This window comes from Callospermophilus lateralis, unplaced genomic scaffold (genome assembly GCF_048772815.1).
Source record: "Callospermophilus lateralis isolate mCalLat2 unplaced genomic scaffold, mCalLat2.hap1 Scaffold_199, whole genome shotgun sequence".
Lineage (NCBI taxonomy): Eukaryota > Metazoa > Chordata > Mammalia > Rodentia > Sciuridae > Callospermophilus > Callospermophilus lateralis.
The window spans coordinates 1215466-1238959 of NW_027512988.1; the positions used below are offsets into that span (position 1 = coordinate 1215466).

Here is a 23494-nt window from a genome sequence, read left to right on the forward strand (position 1 = left end):
TAGAGATTTTTGTATTGTTTTCACTTATTAATTTTCATGGATGTTGTGTATTGGTTAAGAAAGACATAAATATTGGTTTATGAGCAATGCTACAAAATGTACAGGTAAATTCTTGCTAGAGGTTATTTGGAATTGCATTTATAACCAGCTTTGATTTATATAGTTTTAACCGTATAATATACAATAATCTCCTATGCAGATCTTTTATTTACTTCAGAAGTCTTAACTTTATATACTCTGTGTTGAGAATTAAGCTAAATGTAAAAAAGAAAACTTCAGTGGTTGGAAATGTTGTTTTAACAGTTCTGTACTTAATTTTTATTTGGAATAATAATCTCAGTGTAATTGTTATAGCAACTTTCTTTCTTGGTTATACCATATACCTATCTATTATGTGTATATTTCCTGCCACTTCTGAGAATCTCTTATTTATATTCCTTGTACAGAATTTATTTGATATTTGTCTCTTTTGCACTATAGGTTGGCCATATTTTTGGATATTTCCCAAAAGATTTCATCAAGGTAGTTCATGAATATACTAAAGAAGAGCTACAAATTCCAACAGATGTAAGTTATGGATTTCTTTTTTTGTTCTCAATTGTAAACTGGCTTGTAAATCCATCCATTATATTCAGTTAACTGCTTCTGAAAGTTTTATAATGTGTTTATAACATTGTGTATCAGATTTTCATTTGAGATCAGACTACCTATTAAAAAAAACTTTGAAAGGCATTCAAGGGTGATTATATTATAATCTGAGAGTTTTCTAATATATTGAAACAGATATTCTTGTAGAAGGCTGTTTACTCAACTATAGGGCTTTTCTCTTCTGTTTTATATGTGAAAAATAAATAATTTAATATATTTGTACTTGGCTATTAAATTTAAGAGGTAAATAATTTCATTTTACAGGCAAAAGGAGGTATTCCAACTTGAAAACTACTCATTGGATAGTTATTAGACATTTTAAGTATATTTAGGTTAAATTAATAAACTCTAACTTTTATACTAGGCTAGAAATATGTACTTACAAAGTTTTTCTTATTCTTAGTCATATATGGGATCATAGTCATGTTACAGATTTGGAAAAGGGGACCTGAGCATTTCAGGTGATGTTCAGTCTTAGATCTTTTAAGGCCCCAACTGCTTCCTTTATACAGCATTCCTGTATTGTGCTCTGACTTAAATTGATTTTGTGACTGAAAGGATTTCGTGTTCTAGAATTCTCACTTCAGCTGATTATTTTCTAGAGTTTTAAATTGTGTAGTAATTGATGCCCACCAACATTAAAACATCTTTGGGCAGCTCTTTGTAGTGGCTGTAGAATATGCAAGCTGCTAGGCTAGGATAGTTCTTAGATTGGATGGGGTGAATGGATAAAGTCATCCTGTTTGTTGTTGCTGTTCCTAAAATTTCTTCATAATCTCAGGGGCCATAAAATCACTTCTGTTGCTTATTGGACTTCATTGTTGATAAAGAGAGTTAGTTCTTGGGATTTAAGCTGTGACAGCAGTTCACTGATTACAGAGAACTCATTTGTTTTGAACTCTGCCTTCTCATTATGTTTCCCATTACATGCATCCCTCATGGCTTAGAAATGCATGTGATGGGGAGAGGAAATCACTCATCCCTACTACATTGAACTGCCTCCCCCACCCCCAGAACCCCCACAGAATATTAAGAAGATTTAATTAGGAGATGGAAATTTTTTGAAAAATTTCCATTTATACTATGGCTCCTTTTATATGTCAATTTGCTTACTAGTGGCAAGAAGGAAGACTAGATAAATATATAGATAGTTCTGAGAGAGATCTTAGTGACTGTGAAACCCTGATGAAGAGGAAGGTGTATAACTTGTTGAATCTTGTTTTCAGTTTGTTCTTGTGGTAATAATAATGTGAGGAGCCTCCTTAATATCATTCTTTATTCCATCAAATGTACTTGTATCTCAGTAAGATACTTTAAAACTGATTCATCTTTCTCAATGCTGCAGGATCTTCCAGCTTCTCCTGAGCAAATGATTAATATTTAAATTCCTGAAACATAGGTGTAGATATTAAGAGCTGGAGGATCCTATAAGTGATACCTTGCCTTTCCCTAATTATGCTCATAGCAAATTGAGAGAGACCCAAGAGTCAGGCTGTTGGAGACCAAATTGTCAACATTTTTACTCATTATGCTTTTTAAAGAATATGACCCATGTTAAAAAAGAAAGAAATAAAGAATAGACTTTCTAACACTGTAGTCTAGAAAAAGACAGATTTACTCAGCCATAGATGGAGTTAGCCAATGGGGGTCGGAGGAGGGTAATCTGGTTGACCCCAAAGAACCAATCCTGAATTTGGGAGCGTGGATGAGTTTGCTTTTGTGACACTTTGTTATTGACACACTAATGTTTTCCTTTTCCTTACAGGAGACAGATTTTGTCTGTTTTGATGGTGGAAGAGATGATTTTGATAATTATAATGTAGAACTTCTAGGATTTTTGGAATTGTATGATTCTGCAAATGAAGATTCTGAGAAAGCTATAGAAAAAGTGGAACAATTTCCTGAAGTCTCCCAGGACGTTGAACCTGAACCTAAACCAGTAGTAGCAAACTCAGAGCAAATTGAAAGTGCATTCTCAGAAAACACTATGGATCTTGAGGAACAATTTTTGGCTCAGAAGAACCATCCTCATGCAGATAGTCAAACAGATAATGCTCAGGGTGAACAAACTTCATTTGAACCCTTTGAAGAAATACTACAAGATGAATTGAAAGTGCCAGAAAGTGAAAACAACAAAACCAGCAACAGTTCTCAGGTCTCAAACGAACAGAAGACTGATGCTTATACACTTTTGAAAAAAGAAATGACATTAGAATTGAAAACCAAATTTGGCTCTACTGCTGATGCACTTGTATCTGATGATGAGACGACCAGACTGGTGACTTCATTAGAAGATGATTTTGATGATGAGGAATTGGATGCTGATTATTATGCATTTGATAAGGAAGAAGAGGAGAATGAGGAAAGCTTTGGGGAGCTCCCGTTACTAACCTTTATAAGTGAAGAAGGCATGAAATTCCCAGTGGAGTTTGGAGTGGAGAAATATTCAATAGGTGAAGAGCAGAATTCAAATGAAGAAGATAAGGTTGAGGTAACTCTGCCCCCAGGCATCAAGGATGATGATAAAAATATACTGACAACCTTGGAGGATACTTTATTTATTGGCACAGGTGGCAACAAGATAACAGATATGATGGATTTGGGGAATTCTTATTCAGAAGTAGAAAAAGAAGCTGAGGAAGCTTTAGTTTCAGATAGAAAACAGAAGAAACCACAAGGAGCAACAGATTATATTTATCCTGAAAGTGCAGAATATGGTCTTTTTGTGGAAACCAGTAAGACAGATAATGATGAAGAGCCAAAAGTGGACATCGAACTTCATATTAAAGGAAAAGAGACAGATGTTCAGGAGCCTAAGAAGCACCTGATGCAAGATGTTTCAGAATTAGAGGATGAGAAGATAGAAGGGATGATTGCATATACTTCTCCCCAAAGCAATAAGCTCAGCTCATTGCCAGCTGTTGAAAAGGGCAAGGACACATTAAAATCAGCCTTTGAAAACAAAGAGAATGACCTAAAAGAAGCAGTTATCCATATCTCAAAAGACTCAAAAGAAGTGAATGAAGAACTCTCTTCACCTGGAGAGAAGATTTTGGAAGATAGCTTAGAGAATAAATCTCTACATAAAGCTGTAGGGAGTCTGATGACCCAAGAACAGAGTAAACCACCAGAATCCTTGGGTATTGCAACATTCCTGGGAGATAATCAAAATGATGCATCCAAAGATGGAATGGAGGAGCCAGGTTCAGTAAATACACCAACCCTGCACATAGACTCAGTGGAGCATCAACCTCAGGAAATTAAAGAGGGACTAGTTCTGAAAACTGAAAATCAATCTGGATTCTCCTCTCCAGATGGAATTGGTTTGTTAAGAGAACCACAAGAAGAGGTCTTCAATCCCGGAAAAAATCTTTCTTGGCAACAAGAAAGAGATGTGATTGTTACAGTTAGTCATGTAAATGAGAAGATAGGGCTTTCCAAGGACGAGGGTAAAGAGCAGTCCTCGGCTGAAGAATTGATTCAGCATAAGGCAACACAGGGGACACAGGAAATTAAAAAAACAGAGCAAACTGACGAGGTAGAAGTACCGGGTCTCCATACTGAAAGGCCAGCAGCAGTAGAGGAGGGTTATTATCCCCCTGAAGAGCTACTGGAGGATGAAAATGCTGTAAGTGCAAAACAGTCAAAAGAAAAACATTCTGGGATTCAGAATGTTAACCAGCACGTTCTTGAGAAAGCAATTTTAGAGACTATCAATCCTGATCTAGAAACCAAAGAAAACAAACAAGAAATGAGTATAATTTGGGAGATTTTTAAGAAAAGTGAAACCACAGCCAAAAGGGTAGACATGATGGACAAGGAACGAGGTGATATGGAAATGGGAAAGGAGGAAAGTCCTCTGGCAGATGAGGAAGCCCAGGGACTCTTTGATGGAAGTGATGATGAAAACACTCAGACTTCATGGATAAGTGAAGTATTTCAGGATAAAGATTCTGACGATCTTGAAAAAGACAACCCTAAGGAACATCTGAACACTTTAGGGTCTACAGAAAAGGCTACTGGAAAGGAAATCTCAAAAGAGGACCTTGAGGACATAGGGCATATCACGGACGCAGAAAGCCAGGGTCCTGCTTCTGCAGACCTTGAAGATGATATATTCCCACAGAGTCCACATATAGCCCTAAAGCCAGAGCTTAGCGATCAGGAGGAAGATTTGCCCATAATCCGCAGCTTCTTTACAGAACAAAAGTCCTTGCAACGCTTCCTGAGGTACTTTGATGTCCAAGAACTGGAAGCCATGTTGCAGGAAATGTCATTAAAGCTGAAGTCGGCACAGCAGGAGAGCCTGCCCTATAACATGGAAAAAGTTCTAGATAAGGTCTTCCGTGCCTCTGAGTCACACATTTTGAGCGTAGCAGAGCAAATGCTTGATAATCGTGTGAATGATATTAGAGACATAGGAATAAAGGAAAGTAACATATTTGAAGAGGCTGCCGTGCTTGATGATATCCAATACTTGATCTATTTTGTGAGGTACAAGCACTCCACAGTGGAGGAAACTGCTCCATTGATAACAGCACCTCCTCTAGAGGAAATCTGGGCTAAAGCTGAAGGTAAATACTTGCCTGCGGCTTGAGCTGGAGAAAAGGAGTTATTCCATCCAGGTGTTTTTGTGTATTATTGTAAAGTTCTGTTCAGTTTCCATGTGCCTAAAGGAGAAAGAAGGCTGACTCAGGAGCCCCATATGATCCTTTATTCATTCTTTGGGGCTAGAGCATGAAAGGACATTGCTTATTCTTTTTTTCCTTTAGGACAGTTGGGATTGGTTAGCATGTTCAAAGAGAAATTTTATAAATAGCTAAAGAGAAAGATATAAATGAGAAACTAATGCACAAAAGTAGACCTGTTAACAGTACAGATTTTATGTTAAAATTATAAAAGGGCTTTATTAAACATAATTTCTGAATAATAAAATATCTGTACTAGATCATTTGGGTGTGGAGTGACTAGCATAACTTTTTTTTTTTTTAGAATTTAATCTATTTTTATGTGGTGCAGAGGATCGAACCCAGTGCCTCACCTGCACTAGGCAAGTGCTCTGTCACTCAACCCTAGCCCTAGAATAACTCTTAATGGATAGCTTGCCTGAATTTCCCTCGCCAGCATTTATCTTTTGTGGATACCATGCTATTTCCAGTCTCTTGGGGGAGAGGTCACTTATTCTGGTTTTACTCCACTGGGTTCTAAGGTCCTTGCATTCATATTAATCAAGGATGGAACCAGGATGACAAGCCTTATAATGTAGTGCTTGACACATAGAAGCCTTTCAATTAAATATTCATCAAACTGACAATGAGCCAATATCCTGATAAAAGCTTTCTGTTTCCTGGTTTTATATTTGATCATCTCTATCCATTGTTTTTCAAAATGAAATATTTCAACTGAGAGTATATGATAAGAATTCCAGAAGGACATAAAGCCATTGGAAAAATTTACTTCCCAAGAATGCTAATTTTACCTGATAATTTGGGGAAGAAAACAGTTGTACCTTTAATCAAAGCAGATATATTTTGGATAAGAATGCAAAGTACAAGTGAATGTTCAGGGTAGAATATGATGCTGTAAGGACATAATCTTTGCTCTGGATCCTATTGGTCTATGTCCTGAGCTCAGGAAGGAGATAGGTTCACCATTTGGCTCCTAGGTTACTTTGAACATATTTGAAAGACACATTAGCAAGCTAGACTTACGGAATTCCTTTGTCTATACTGGTTTGGTGAGACCAGCACACTTGTAGATGAAAGAGTTTCTGTTATTTCTGAGCAGAATAGACATTTCACATTCTTGTTCTGGACCAGAATTATCTTCTGCACATTTATTCATTTGGGTGTATGTTGGTTTGCCAAGGGAAGGTAAGTTATTGAAGCCTCTATCATAAATGTATTTGTTTATCAAATACTTTGGATTAAAGGCTTCTTTATATAGATGACTTCTTTTTATATATGACTATAATTCAGTCATCCTTTAAATGGGATGAAAACAATTAACCCTCCCGTATCCTTGCCCAGTTATTCTCATGGGCGCATGCCAGGACATGGAGGGCAGTGTTGAGGTATCTGGAGCTGCGTGTTGAGGGGGAGTGCTGATCATTGGGCTTAAGTGGGGGTAGATAGTGTCATCCAGCTGGCTCAATGCATTCTTCTCCCCTCTAGAGATGCAGCCACCCCATGAAGATGATTTTCCTAAAGAGAACACAAATCATCTTAATAGAAATCTTCATGAAGAGCCTCGCCTCCTGAGTCATCATTTAAATATGAGCCATCCTGAAGAGCCCAGCCTCTTGAGTCAACCTGTGACTGAGGACATTGGTGTCTTAGAAGTGTCTCAGATCCCAAATACTGATAAAGTAGACCCAGGTAAAGCTTGCCAATTTTTCTCTACAAAGTAGAGGCATTATCATAATGAAGGCTTTCAAGGATATTTGTTGCCAAAGGTACGAAATAGAGCAGAGAGTGATATAGGTACATGTGAGTTCAAAAAAAAAATCTCTTAAGTGAGAGAAAATCAAGAATAAAGATGACTAGAAATCAAAAATAGGCCAGAGACTGTAACTCACCTAAAAGCAAATGTTTAGCTATGACTAGCTTGTGTAAACCATTTACAACTAAAATATTATTCTTCAAAGGCCTTATGGTCTAAAACTGTAATTTTCAACCAGACCAACAGCACCAGAAACTCTGGGGGTGGGACCCACAATCTGTGTTTTTCCTTCCAGGAAAGTCTGGCCTGGTACAAGTTAGCTTGAGAATCACTGTTCATAGTCTCATAAATTCTGTGTTTTTTCCCTTTTCTTCTAAGTGGAATTTATATAGCTCAAGTCCTGTTTTGACTTGCTTCCTGGACATGGTAATTAAACTTTTTCAAATGCAGTCAATGGTCCAGATCCTTTATACTATATACTTACAGGAAACAGTACAGAACTGCAATCCATTTTAGACTGACACTTATGAATACTTCATCATAGTGCACAGTATCCAGTGGGAGATGAGAAACAATTTTTCAAAAAAATCCCCAATACTGGCATCAACAGCATTCTACTTTTGTGTTGCTCACTCTCATTTTATCAGTAAATTAGATGATGACTAATTGTTTTATTTTATCCATCCAGTATGGTGTTATGAAGCCATAATTACTGTATTTTGTGTTTTTAAAGGTTCTGGTCTGTAAGCATAGTTATAGCATTATCCTGCACCAGTGCAGGGCTTAGCAGCACTGATTCTGACCCCCCCCCCCCGCCATCTGCACACACAGAGTGTAGGAGAACTCATAGCAGGGGGAATTCAGTTAATTTGAGAAGGAATAACATATCAGTTCTCCCATTTTCCAGAAGACATTGCATCCATATATGAACACTAGTGACTTCTGAACTGTCTTTAACTCCATAAGGTTCTGAAAATGAATCACGCACCATTAAGATTTGTTATTTTCATGCTCCAAAACTTTCAGGATTAGGGAAAACTTGGCTTACAAAATTAAGCATGAATTATTTCCCTGGCCTTTTAGGTTCCACCACAAAATGATGTCAATCACCTTTATAGGTAAAATCTTCCCAAATGTCATTTAATGTGTCTCAGGTACTGAGATGCTGAGCCAATGGGCAGACTTAACCAGCAGTCAAATTCATAAACCAATAGTGAATGGAGGGCCTGGGGTTGTAGCTCAGTGGTAGAGTGCTTTTCTAACATGTGAGGCACTGGGTTTGATTCTCAGCACTGCATACAAATAAATATAATAAAGGTCCATCAAAAACTAAAAAAAAAAAATTTTTAAATTAGGCAAAAGCTTAAAAAATAGTAGTGAATGGAATCTCAGGGTTGAGAAAGACCTTAGAGGCAACTGGTGCAACTTCCTTTTTTTTAGAGAGAGAGAGAGTTAGTTAGTTTTAATATTTATTTTTTAGTTATCGGCGGACACAACATCTTTTTTTTTTTTTTTTTTTTTTGTATGTGGTGCTGAGGATCGAACCCTGGCCGCATGGCCAGACGAGCGCACTACCGCTTGAGCCACATCCCCAGCCCAACTGGTCCAACTTCTTAATAACTGCATGTTGGACTCCTAGCTTTTTAATCAAACGTACCCCAGGCTCATGTAACTCATATTGAAATTCCACCCCTACAAGCTCTCAGGTCTAACTGGAATTCTACCTCATTCACAGAGCCTCAATGCAGGTCTGTACCCAATTCCCTTTAGTATCTCTTGGTATTACTGTGTTCTTTTTAAATAGCTGTCATCTGTCCACTCAATAAATAGTTGTTGAGTATCTCTGCCTGGTGCCAGATGCTGTGTTAAGCCTTGGCTCATTCCACCTGTAAATCTGCAAACCAAGACTCCCTCTCTTTCAGCTTTCCTAAAATTTTTAACACAAAGTTTCACCAGCAATAAATCCATGTTTGTTGAATGTGACCCTGTCTATATATCTCTGGTTTTCAAAATTTTCCTTTAGTAAATATTGTTCTGATAGCAGTTGTATGGCCATGGAAGTAGTGGAGAGTAGACTGGAGATTGTTCATTTTATAATTGAAGGGTCTGACTGCTCTAATTAGGATTTTGAAGTTTTCTTCTCTGTGTTAATTGTCTTTAGGAGAGCCACATATTCCAGGCACTGTGACTCATATATTTAGTGAAACACTCGATGAATATTGAAACTGAAGAGAGGCAATTCTTATTCTATAGCATAAAATAAAATAGCCATTTCCCCTTTCAATTTTAGAGCTACTTATTACAGAAGGTACTCCTGTTGATGATGCTGATACAGAAAACCAAGTAGAGGAGATAATGGTGGAAGAGCCAGCAGATGCCACCCTTTTGGACAACATGCTTTCCTTGTTATATTCATTCTTGCTTTATTTCACTAAGATGGTAAGTTTGACATAGTTTCTTCAATTAGAATGTTGATTATTAGTTTTTAAGTGGCTTCTGGTCATGAAGTGAAGAACTTAAAATGTCTTTATGAAAATGACTCCTGACCCTTTGAGTAGATAGCTCCTAAAACAAAAGCCATAAGGGTGTGGCTTAATGGCTACTTAGTTTAGCATATGAGGAAGATTTGCTGTCTACCAAGGCTGGACATTTGTACACCTGTAAAAACTTGGTTCTTCCCCTCAGAACCTTTCATTCTGGCAGGGAGATAATAGCATTCACTTGAAACACAGTAAGATAATGGCAGAAAGAGAGGTATTTATTTGATGGTAGAACATTATTGTCCATAAATGCATTTATTATGGTTGGAAGGGTGATCAATAAGGTCAGAAAGTAATTGAGATGTGTTTGAAGCACAGGCAAAGGGCAAACAGGAGTGTGACATGTGGTTTGTTGTTGATTAGACAGGCTGGGGTGGAGGATGGTGGGGGAATCTGGCAGTCAGAAGAAATGTGTTCAGAGAAATGGAAACATGAAGAAAAGGATATTTGGGGAGGACAGGAGAATGTGAATAGTTGGTGTTGTATAAAGTGTGAAGTTGGAGGGGAATGGTCTGTTGGAGAGGCCAGCAAATCTTAAAGGAAGTAATGAGCCAAAGTAGCATTAGACCATTAATAGTGGGGATCCTTAGAAAGTTTTAAGAATGAAAGGAATTAGGTTAGATCTGTTTCTTAGAAAGAGTCACTTAAGGCTGACCTTTCTAAAGAAAATCATGATCCAAACAAGACATTTAATCTGTCTAGAAGCTTATCTAAGCATTTTAGGACTTACCTCCCCCTCATGGTATTTGTTGATATTGGACTTTTAGAGTTTAATTATAGGAATGAGAAAGCTTTTAGAGATTGGAAGATAAGATGGTCCTAGGGCCATTGTGACAGGAATCCTTCTCAACTGAAGTTGTTTCCTGTAGGTTGTGTTATTTCAAGACTTGTGTAAGAAAAGTGATGTTGTTGTTTTTCTTGTAAAATGTACAGATTTTGAAGCCAGGTAGATCTGGTTTCAAATCCCAAGGTTATCATTTAGAAGTTTGGGCAAATAACTAAACTTTTGAATATCAGATTCCCCATCTGAAAAATGTAGATAATGCTTACACCAATCATAAGAATTAAATGATTTGACAAGGTAAAGTGTCTGGTGAGGTGTCTGGCATTTTGTAGGGTTTTACCCCCACGCACCCCCTAATTCTCATGTAGGCAGTCAGAGGTGGTATAAAGACAATGAATACCTGGGGAGGAAAGACCACCAGGGTGGAAAAGATGTGATGGGGAGAAATGAATCATTTTTCAGTTGGCTCCATGTTTGTTCATGGTGGTGGCAGCCACCTGGGTAAGGAGTATGTATAAGCCAGGCAGGTAGAATAATGATATTTCCATTGATTAAAGCCCAGTCTTCCACAGTCATAATTTGATTATCAGAATGAATCAACATCACTTGGAAAGTTTACAGCCTCACAATATGGGAAGGATTTCTTTATTCATATTTTTAGGTATGCACAGAGCCCTCCTCTAGGTCTAGGTCGGGGTACACAAATGTGGTGCAGGTATGGTCAGTGATTTTGCGGTGATAGGTAAGACATTGACGTGAGTGGCAAAGAAGAGGCACAATGTTACGAGACTGATTTGAAAGGAGCCTTCAAAAAGGCATTTTGATGGCCCAGTATGTACAGGACATTGTGCGAGTACTAAAAGAGTCTAACAGGTGTAAGGCATGATTGTGATTTTTGAAAGCCTTAAGAAAAGGACTTAACAAATATATGCAAAAATTATGAACAAGTCAATGTAAAATCTTAAACAAGTAGTATGATATCTGATAGGACTGGAGAGTAATAGGCTCTGATGTGTTTGGGAATGTGCACCAATCAGATTCATTGATCAATGGAATCTTAGTAGAATCTTAGTGTTAGAAGAAACCTTGGAAGGCTGTTAGTCTAGTTTCTCACTCATTGCTGTAAATTTTTTTACTGTGGCCCTGACGAATAGTTATGAGGCCTGTACACCAGTATTTCCTAGCATGAGTCACTCTCTTACAAGGCTACTTGTTCTTCTGTTGTCTAGTTCATCCTTGTATTGACTCCAAATTTTCCTCCACATGATTTCCTCTATAAAATTGAATTCTTTTCTACATAGAAATCCTTTAAATATTTGAAGTTATATCTTAATTTAAAAATTATTTTTAGTATTTTTATCATGGAAACTTTCAAATAAGAGCAGAGAGAATAGTAGGGGACTATAGGTAACCATAACATACTGTACATTTCAGAGTACTAGAAGAAAAGATTGTGAAAGTTTTACCATAAATGATGTTTGAGGAGGTAGATATATTTAACCTGATTTAAATGTTACATAGTGTATACATGCATCAACTGTACTACAAAGCAATAGTAACAAAAACAGCATGGTACTGGTACCAAAACAGGCAGGTGGACCAATGGTATAGAATAGAGGACACAGAAACCAATCCACAAAATTACAATCATCTTATATTCGATAAAGGGGTAAAAGCATGCAATGGAGGAAGGATAGCATCTTCAACAAATGGTGCTGGGAAAACTGGAAATCCATATGCAACAAAATGAAACTGAATCCCCTCCTCTCGCCATGCACAAAAGTTAACTCAAAATGGATCAAGGAGCTTAATATCAAATCAGAGACTCTGCATCTGATAGAAGAAAAAGTTGGCTCCGATCTACATATTGTGGGGTTGGGCTCCAAATTCCTTAATAGGACACCCATATCACAAGAGTTAAAAACAAGAATCAACAAATGGGACTTACTTAAACTAAAAAGTTTTTTCTCAGCAAGAGAAACAATAAGAGAGGTAAACAGGGAGCCCTCATCATGGGAACAAATTTTTACTCCTCACACTTCAGATAGAGCCCTAATATCCAGAGTATACAAAGAACTCAAAAAATTAAACAATAAGAAAACAAATAACCCAATCAACAAATGGGCCAAAGACCTGAACAGACACTTCTCAGAAGAGGACATACAATCAATCAACAAGTACATGGAAAAATGCTCACCATCTCTAGCAGTCAGAGAAATGCAAATCAAAACCACCCTAAGATACCATCTCACTCCAATAAGATTGGCAGCCATTATGAAGTCAAACAACAACAAGTGCTGGCGAGGATGTGGGGAAAAGGGTACTCTTGTACATTGCTCGTGGGACTGCAAATTGGTGCGGCCAATATGGAAAGCAGTATGGAGATTTCTGGGAAAGCTGGGAATGGAACCACCATTTGACCCAGCTATTGCCCTTCTTGGACTATTCCCTGAAGACCTTAAAAGAGTGTACTACAGGGATACTGCCACATCGATGTTCATAGCAGCACAATTCAAAATAGCTAGATTGTGGAACCAACTTTGATGCCCTTCAATAGATGAATGGATAAAAATAAATGTGGCATTTATACACAATGGAGTACTATGCAGCACTAAGAAATGACAAAAATCATTGAATTTGCAGGGAAATGGATGGCATTAGAGCAGATTATGCTAAGTGAAGCTAGCCAACCCCTAAAAAACAAATGCCAAATGTCTTCTTTGATATAATGAGAGCAACTAAGAACAGAGCAGGGAGGAAGAACAGGAGGAAAAGATTAACATTAAACAGAGTCATGAGGTTGGAGGGAAAGGGAGAGAAAAGGGAAATTGCATGGAAATGGAAGGAGACCCTCATTGTTATACAAAATTACATATAAGAGGTTGTGAGGGGAATGGGGAAAAAAATAAGAAGAGAAATGAATTACAGTAGATGGGGTAGAGAGAGAAGATGGGAGGGGAGGGGAGGGGGGATAGTAGAGGATAGGAAATGTAGCAGAATACAACAGTTACTATTATGGCATTATGTAAAAATGTGGATGTGTAACCGATGTGATTCTGCAATCTTTGTAATGTTTTGAATAACCAATAAAAAATAAAAATAAAAAAACCTGTAAATCTGCAGATCCAAGATATTAAATGGAACTAGAGTACAAAAAGCATGAATAAAGCTATATCAAGGTATATTATATCATAAATAAATTGCTCAAAACCAGTGATAAAGAGCAATCTTAGCAGTTAGAGAACACTTTTATGTAGAAAAGAACTAAGGATGACATCAGATTTCTTGTCAGAAATTAGGCATAAGAGAATATAGTGGAGTGATACCTTTAATATATTTGAAGAGCAATAATGTTGGCCAATAATATCATGCCCTGTGAAATATCTTTCTAAAATGAAGACTTGTACTGACATACAAGCTGAAAGAATTCACCCTACACTTGCACCATACAGCAGATGGAAATAATGGAAAAAGGAGTAAAGAGCACTGAAAATGGTGACTGTGTGTATAAATATTCAAAATAATTTTTCTTATTTGAACATTTTAAAAAGTCATTGACTGTTTAAACACAAATATCAGTGTAGTATGGGACTTAGAAAACATGTAAAGTAAAATACATGACAACAGTATAAATCTCAGAAGGGTAGTAACTATTGTAACATTCTTATTGAATATGTGAAGTACTATAGTATCATCTGAAGGTAGATTGTGACAAATTAAGGATGTATATTCTAAACCCTGAAGCACTAAGATTAGAAAACAGAGATATAGCTTAATAAGCCAATAGAGGAGTCACTAAAAATACTGATAGTGGTATTTCTGCAAAAGAAGACAGAAAGAAAAGAAAAAGAACAGAAGGAACAAATAGAAGATTATATTAAGCTTACACCTATGCACAGCAGTAATCCTATTAAGTGGAAAGTATCTAAATACATCAGTTAAAAACAGAGATTGTCATATTGCCTAAAGAAGCAAGACCCAAATAGAGGTCTATGGGAATAACACTGTAAATAGAAAGACACAGAGAAGTCAAAATTAAAATGATTGAGAAAGGTATCTCATGTTAAAAACTAGTCAAGGAAATCTGGAGTAGCTACATTAAACCAAATGAGGTTGTGGGGCAAAAAATATATCATCAGGACTAAAGAAAGTTATTTCCTAATGATAAAGGAGTCAGTCAAGATTATATAATAAACCTAAGTGCTTGTACTTTTAATATTAGACCTTCAAAATACATGAAGTATAAAAATTGATAGAATTAAGAGGAAAATGATGAATATAGGATTACATTTAGAGATTTCAATATCCTCTCCTCAGCAATTGGCAGAAAACGAAAAATAAAAGTAAGGTTGTAGAAAGTATGAATGACATAATCAATCCATCCATTTGAAATTAATTGACATTTATAGAAAACGCCCAAAGAGATGAATACCTATTCTTCTTAGTGCACTTGTAACATTTACCAAGATAAACCATATTCTTGATCTTAAAAAAAAAATTATCAGTAAATATAAAAGTATTCAAAGACAGGCAAAGCTTATTTTCTGAACACAATAAAATGAGAAATCAATAATGGAAAATTCCCAAATATTTGGAAACTTAAGTGCCAGGCTGATATATATATATATATATATATATATATATATATGTAGATGAACACACAGTACATTTATTTTCATGTGGTGCTGGGGATCGAATCCAGTGCCTCACACATGTGAGGCAAGCACTTTAACACTGAGCTACAACCTTAGCCCCCACTGCTAAATAATTTTTGAGTCAAATAAATCAGAGAAGAAATTCATATTTTGAGTTGAATAAAACTGAAAACAACATATCCATTTGTGCAATGTCACTAAAGCGTTATTGGAAAATTTATAGCACTACCAGGCCCAGATAGCTTTATTAAAAAAGAAGTCTCCAGTCATTGACTTTAGTTCCTACTATGAGAAACTTGAAAAGGAAAAATAAGTTAATCTCTAAGTAAGCAAGAAAAAAAAGATATAATAAAGACCATAAGTCAGTGAAATTTTAAAAAAGGAAAATAAGAGAAAATCCATGAAACCCACAGCTAGTTCTTTAAGATGAATAAAATTGATCAACATCTAGCAAGGGAAATAAAAGAGGAGACACAGATTACCAATATCCAAAATCAGAGAAGGGATATAACTACAGATTCCACAGATACTAGACTGATAATGGGGATATTATGAACAGTTTATGTCAATTAACTTGACAATTTAGTTGAAATGAAGAAATTCCATTTAAGCCACCAGTTGCAAAAGTTGACTCAAAAAAAACAGACCTCTTCATAAACCTTGTTGACTATTAAAGAAATTGAAGGTATAGGTAAAGACCTTTCTACAAAGAAAAAAAAAAATAAGACACAGATAGCTTTATTGGCGATCCAATTAAACCTGTAAGGAAGAAATGATACTAATTCCTAATAGTATTAGTAATACTAAACCCTTGTAGAATATTAAAGCAAGGAAATATTTCTCTTATGAAGCCAGTGTTATCACTACACTAAACCAAGACAAAGATATAACAAGAAAAGAAAACCACAGACCTCTCACGGGATCTCCAATGAACCTGTACAGTAATTCTAAACAAAAATTTAAGTCAAATACAACAATATGTAAAAGGAAAATACATCATAGACAAAAACTAGACTGATGATGGGGATTTATGTCAAGAATCCAAAATTTATTTAACATTTGAAAATCAATGAAATTTACCACATTGATGTACCTAAAAGCACAATCTTTGTGTTCAGCTCAAGAGATACAAAACAAGCATTTAAAAAATATAGCAGAGGGCTGGGGATGTGGCTCAAGTGGTAGCGTGCTCGCCTGGCATGCGTGCTGCCCGGGTTCGATTCTCAGCACCACGTACAAAGATGCTGTGTCTGCCAAATACTAAAAAATAAATATTAAAAAATTCTCTCTCTCTCTCTCTCCCCCTCTCTCTCTCACTCTTTAAAAAAAAATATAGCAGAGGTGGAAAATGTTGGGGAGTAATATTGGCCAAATTATATTGTTATTTTGTGTGCATGTACAAGTAGGTGACAATAAATCCCATCGACATGTAAAAAAAAAAAAAACAGCCCTGATTATTATTATTAAAATTTTTTTAGATGTTGATTGATTTTATTTTATTCACTTATTTATATGCGGTGCTGAGAATCGAACCCATTGCCTCACACATGCTAGGCAAGTGCTCTACTACTGAGTATCAACCCCAGCCCCTCAGCATTGATTATTGATGTAGAAAAAACAAACAACAAACTAGGAATAGAAGGGAGCTTAAAACATCCTCTGAAAAAAATGCAGCTAACCTCATACTTAATGATTGATAATTGAATACTTTTCCCCAAGATCAGAAACCAAACAGAGATGTCTACTCACATTACATCTATTCAGCATTGTACTGGGGTGCAGTAAGGAAATAGCTAGTATACTAAGGCAAGAAAAAGAAATAAAATGGACTCAGATTGGAAAGGAAGAAATAAAATTCTCTTTATTTTCAGATAACATGAACATATATAGATAAAATCTGGTATGATCTAGAAAAAAGCTATTGTAAAGTTTACATCTAAAAGCAATTATATTTTCTATATATTAACAAGGAATAATTAGAAATTGAAATTTTAAAGATTTCCATGTACAATAGAATAAAAATATGAAGTATTTAAACATAAACATGGCAAAAACTAAAATGTATATATTAAAAACTATAAAATATTGCTGATAGAAATTAAAGAGAACCTAAATGGAAAGAGATACCTAATTTATGAGTCAGAAGACTAAGGTTTCCATTCATCCCAGTTTAATCACCAGAGTCAACATTATTCCAATCAAAATCCCAGCAGAGTTTTGTAGAAAATGACAAGCTGATTGCAACAGACCTAGAATACGTAGCTTCAAGACTTAAGCTAGGGCTGGGGATGTAGCTCAGTGGTAGAGCACTTGCCTAGCATATGCAAGTTCATGTGTTCAATCCCTAGTACCATACAAAGAGGGAAAAAGAAAAAAAAATTATTCTAAAGCTACAGTAATTAGGATCGCAGACAAAACATTGGAACAGAGCCAAGAATTCAGAGATAGATACACATATATATGGCAACAGTCATTGACAAAGATGGAAAGACAAGTAGAGAATGGAAAGTTTTTTCAGCAAATGGTACTGAAATTACTGCATATTTATACGCAAAATATTGATCCATGCCTTGCATTAGACACCTGAATTAACTCACAGACTTAAATATTAAACTCAAAACTACAAAACCTCTAGGAAAAAAATAAGAGAAAAATTTTTGTTGAACTTAGGTTCGGCAAAGATTTCTTAAATTTGACAACAAAAGCATTAAAAAGGATTTGACAATTTGGGATTCATCAAACTAAAACCTCTGTAATTCAAAATACACTTTGAAGTGAATGAAATACACAAAACACAAGATGGGAGGAAATTAGTGGAAAGCATTTATCTGATAAAAGACTTGCATCACGAATATATGAAGAACTCTTAGAACTCATTAGAAAGAAAAAATATAGTCCTGTAAAATAACACTTAATCAAAGAAGATAAACATATAGTAAATAAACACATTAAAAATGCTTGACATAATTATCAGGGAAATGCAATTTTAAAGCATAAGAGTTACCACTACACACTTATTAAGTAGCTAATATTAAAGATAATTGTGCTGAGTGGTTGGAGAAGAGATGGAGGAACTGGATGGGTACACAGCTGGTGGGGATATAAAGAGGTAGAATCACCTTCTTAAAAAGGTAAACATACACCAGTCATATCCAACCATTCTTTTCCAAGTTATGTAGTAATAGAAGGAATTTTATATCAGTGTTCTTGGCTATTTTAGTTGTAAAAGCCCCAAACTGGAAAAAAATCCAAATGTCTATCAATAGATGATAGACAAATTGTGGTACGTACATATAATGAAATGTTACTCAGCAATAAAAATAGATGATAGATTAACTGATGTAGATGAATCTCAAATTATGCTGAATAAGAGAAGCCATAGAAAATACAATATATTATCCCATACACATAAAACTTGAGGAATACAAAGCAATCTATTAAGATAGACATTTTGCTGGAGGAGTGGGAATGTGGGGGGCAAGAAGGAAGGGTGACAAAGGGCAGAATTTCCTAGAGAATGATAATATTTTTGGAAGTAAAGGATGTGTATATTATCTTGATTATAATGGTGATTTCATAATTTCATGTTTATCAAATTTATCAAATTACACACTTTAAATACATGCAATTTATTGCATGTCAATTTTACCACAAAGCTATAAGAAATATATTCATCTTTTTTCACTTTCTAAGATACAAATAGTGTTCTATAAATACTTTTCTCTACTTCATTTTAAAAAAATGTATTCTGGAAACCAGCTCTTAGCAGTATTTAAAATTATTTTCTTTCTTCTTTGGTTTATTCAACAACTTTTATTGATGACGGTTGTTTCAGCCTTTTGTGACTATCTTGTGTTATTATAATTAATGCTTGAATAACATAGTTTTGTAAATACAAGTTTTAAACATTTGTTCTTGTATTCCCAGTATATTTAGAAGTTAGGGCTGGGGGACTATAGCTCCGCAGTAGAGCACTTGCCCTAGGTACCCTTCCCAGCACTGAAAAAGTAAAAAAAAAAAAAAGTGGGATTGTTGAGTTAATAGGTAAATATATAAGCAGTTTTGGGAGATGTTGCCAAATCTCATCCATAAGGGTTGTATCATTTTGTATACTTATCAGCAGTGTCTGAGAATTTGTATTCCCCCACATTCTCTCACCTACTGAGTATGTTGTCAAACGTTTGGATCTTGCCAATGCAAGTGAGAAATGGTATCTTGGTGTGGTTTAATTTGTATTTTGTTCATTATGAGCTAAGCAGAACATGTTTCCATATGTTATAGCTATTTGCATTTCTTTTCCTGAGATCTGTTTATTTCTTCAGCCCATTTTTGTATAGGTTTGCTGGCCATTTTATTTATAATGTTCTTTATATTTCAGGAACATGATTCTTTGGACAATAATATGTTGCAAATATTTTTTCTCAGGTTGTCACTGTCAAACTGCATGGGTGTGTGTGTGTGTGTGTGTGTGTGTGTGTGTGTGTGTGTAGCAGGTTTATATACAGCCAGGAAAGATTTTTTCAATGAGGCAGGTTTTGACCACTCATAATACATAGAAAATTTCACCCAATATTTTCTAGTACTTGTTTATTTTCTATTTTTACATTCAGGTTTCTTATCCATTTGTAGTTTATCTTTTGAATAATTAGAGAAAAATCCAATTTTATGATTTTCCATGTGGTATTTGCAAACGCTACTTATTAGAAAGTCTATTTTCCCCAGACTAACTTTTATTGTACCCCAAATGTCCAGTGCAGTTGGCTATATTTCTGGAGTCTCTATTCTGTCCTACAAACTCTATGTATTCTTGGGCTTGGACGAGGGTACATGATTTGATTATATAGTCTGCCCTCCCTGTACCCTTCATTGCTCTTCTTTTTCAGTGCTTTCCTGCTTATTCTTGTTCTTTTGAATTGACTATATTCAACTTGACGAGAGATTTTTAAAGATCCACATATGTTCATTCCCTCCCCAAGTTAAACGTTCCCAGTTTCTTCAATTTTTAGCACATGCTTTTCGGGCTATTCATGATTCTGTTCTTTCCCACAAGTCATGCATCCTTAAAATGTGGTATCCAGAAATGAAGCCACCGGCATGGGGTGTTAATGACATGATTCCTTAGGGTAAGGCTTTTTAAAAAGAGTGTCATCCACAAGTGGATAAAGTAACATAGGACTGGAGTGAGTAGGGAAGGAAAGCCCAGTCCGAGCAGTAGTCCTTTAGAAGGGAGCAGGAGAAGCATCTCTTCTTCTGTCTGCACTTTTGGGGCAGGTACCTGGTGTCTCCACACGTTGAAAACAGGGTTTTGTTCTGGGAAGGGCTGGGAGGCCTGTTTTTCTCCTTTTTTCTAGTCTCTGCGTATAATCCCCTTCTTCTAGTTCCCTGGCTTCCTCCAAGGCCTTCTAAATTGCGGGTGAGCCTCTTTCCTCCTGGAGTCCTTTCATTTGGACTCTTCCGCTGGGCTCTCCTCACGCTGTCCCCCGCTGGGCTCCGCAGTTGGTTCTTCCCGCTCCCTCCCTCCCCTTGGCATCCTGGGTCTGCTCACTGCAGTCCGCCCAGCGGCTTCCTCTGATGACGCATTTTATGTGCTTTGGGCAGAAAGCGCCTGCGGTGGAGGAAGGCAAAGTTCACTTCCACTACCCGCCCCCTGAGCTGGGTCCTCCCGAAGTAGGAAATGTTGAAAGAGAGGGTCCTGTGCTGTTCTGCAGGGAAGCGTCGCTTCCGCTCAGCTGTCCCTACTCCATGGACTCAGTACCTGCCACTGTGCCTTCTGTCACTACTTCCCCGGGGGACCCGGAGCTCCTGGGACCCCTGTCAGTGCTCTATGCAGCCCTCATAGCCAAGCTACTGGAGGTGACGGTCCCATTCCCAGGGAGGGACCCCAACTCTGGCAGGCGGGTGGCTGAGTTCTGGAGGTGTGGGTGCACTGACTGTCGTGGCGACGGAGAAATGGAGTGTGTCAGGCCCAAGGCAGGCAGGACATGACTGTATTGTTAAGCGAGGCCGGTGAGAGTGTACTTGAGCTTTCCCCACTTGCACTTTTTTTTTTTGACGGAATAGAGGTGACAACCTCATGTTATGTTCCGAAATGCAGCCAACAATCGAAACAGCTAACGTTACTACAGGTCTTTTCCCTAAGGAGACTGCTGGGGAATTGGGCTCAAATGACAGTTATCTCGTATTACCTGTAGAGGGCGGTGAAAACAGGAAAGAGTAGGCAGGTGTTTAATGCACTGCCTTTGAGCAACCATTTAAAATTAGGCTTTGAATTTTATAGAAGGATGTTAAATTCAGAGAAGTTTATCTAAGCCAGTTCTCAAGAGTTGTCTGAAATTACATGTCACTTATCTGTTTATATAAGAGTGGAATGGAAGAGTGGAATGGAAGTAAGATTTAAAATCTTATACGTATATCATCATTGTTTTTATTTGTTGCCATAAAATTAATTAGTTCTTTTATATATTTAAGTTTTTGTCTTAAATGAATTTTTTAAATTTTAAAAAACAGGTTGTCTAAGAGAAAAGAATGATCCAGAGGGATTCTAGCCAGGTGTTAGACAATGTGATGATATAGGGCCTGTTACAAACTGGAAATGTATGCTCAATTTAAAGTATTTAGATTCAGGCTGGGGTTGTGGTTCAGTGGTAGAGCGCTTGCCTAGCATGCATGAGGCACAGGGTTAGGGTTAGGGTTAGGGTTAGGGTTAGGTTTAGAGTTATGGTCAGGGTTAGGGTTAGGGTTAGGGGTTCGATCCTTAGCACCATTTAAAAACAAAATAATGTGTCCACCTGAAATTAAAGATACATAAATAAATTTTTAAAAAAGTTTTTAGATTCATTATACTTGAAAACACTGCAAGTGAACAAAAAATATGAGACTGCCAGTATCCTCTCTCTTGAAGAAGCTATTGGAAAATATTGAGGAGGTGGATTTCTGATGAGGAGGTTGGTTTAGAATTGCCATGATTCTTTGTGACTGTTTTGTTATAAATTTAAGGTTTCCCATTTCTTCTAATTTGTGTTTCAGCTGTTTACTACATTGCCTGATGAGTATCAACCTGGGCCTGATTTTTATGGACTACCATGGGAGCCTATAGTTTTCACTGTTTTCTTTGGATTGGTATCCTTTGTCATTTTCTTTTGGAGAACTGTTCTTGTTGTGAGTAAATTAACTTACTTATACCTTAGCACATAAGCACAAGGATTATTTTATATAGTCACTGCCCCCCCCCTTTTTTCCTTTTCAATTGCTAAAACACAAATTACTGGTTTAAGTCAAACTAACCTTATAAAATAATTTAGTGTGGGTGCAGTTGGTAGAACTGGTAATTCTTACAGCCATCCTGACCAGTAGTTTCATATGTATCAGAAGTCTTAAAAGTGGAATAAAAGATGGGATAGGTTAGATAAATATCATTTTATGTAGCATATATGTCTAGTAATCTATATTAAAGAAATAACTATGCTTTGAAGATTTTGGCAATGTTTTTCAGTGGAACAGTGTATTAGATTGAAGACTTAGCACAACATAATTCATTTAGGGGTTATTGTATGTTCGCTTAATGGAATAGTAGGCAGATTTATCTATTTCAAAGCTTTGAGGTACAGAAAATGCTCACAATTAAATGTGAAGTGGAAAAAAAAGCAGAAACTAAGATTTAAATGTTGATGAACTGTATGTTAATATAAACACATATAAACAGGGGGAAATGCTACAAAGAAATACAGTAAAATGAGAAAAAGGAGATGAGATAATTTTTCCAGTCTTTTATATATATTTTTCCCAGATTTTATGATTTGATCATATGTTCAGAAAATACCTTTTTTTTGGAAGTATAGATTATGTGTTGTCCAAAAATTCATTAAATGTTTTGTTCATTAAGTCTTTTTTTTCTGAGCAGAATTAGTCTATCTCTGTGTATGTGTGTATATATATGTATAAGTGTATATAAATACGCTTATACATACTTATGTTTGTACTGTAGGTCATTCTGTTTCATAGTTATTTAACATAATAGGAAGAAAATATTTTAGGTAAATGGACTTTGCATATGAAAAGCCTAATAGTTAAAGAGGCCAAAAGCATTGGATAGAAATCTTTTCAAATCTGAGTGTTCTTTTTCTGATTTCTTAATTATATCAGGCATATCATTGTTAAGATAAGTTTCCTCTCCTCGTACAATTGAGTGTTAAATCTCTTAAAAAGTATTCCCTTCTTAAATAGAAGAATCGTTTGCCTGGATTCCTGTGAGGAATTTTCTAATCTCATTGAACTTTTTCTCAGCTAAAAGGAAAAAGGAAATAGAAGGATAAAGAGAAGGGAAAAACATGAAAACACTTTATATTTCTTTCTTGTTTCTTTCATTTCAAGAACCCCGGTATCTGTTTCTCTTTTCACTAGGTTATGTGGGATCTGGTTCCTAGCTG

At 36.2% G+C, this 23494-nt stretch overlaps 1 protein-coding gene across 2 annotated transcripts in view; it reads left to right on the forward strand.

Moving 5' to 3' along the window:
- The window catches only part of LOC143390200 (transport and Golgi organization protein 1 homolog), a 46508-nt gene that overhangs the window by 5462 nt on the left and 17552 nt on the right, over positions 1-23494 (forward strand). Inside the window, exons 3-7 of one of the 2 annotated variants that reach the window (XM_076842731.1) lie at positions 481-567; positions 2414-5222; positions 6822-7025; positions 9380-9528; positions 22095-22226. In XM_076842731.1, coding sequence (XP_076698846.1) covers positions 481-567; positions 2414-5222; positions 6822-7025; positions 9380-9528; positions 22095-22226 — 3381 coding nt within the window. Of the gene's footprint in view, positions 1-480; positions 568-2413; positions 5223-6821; positions 7026-9379; positions 9529-20810; positions 20922-22094; positions 22227-23494 lie in introns of those variants that run through there. The other variant, XM_077108207.1, reaches the window with a different exon arrangement.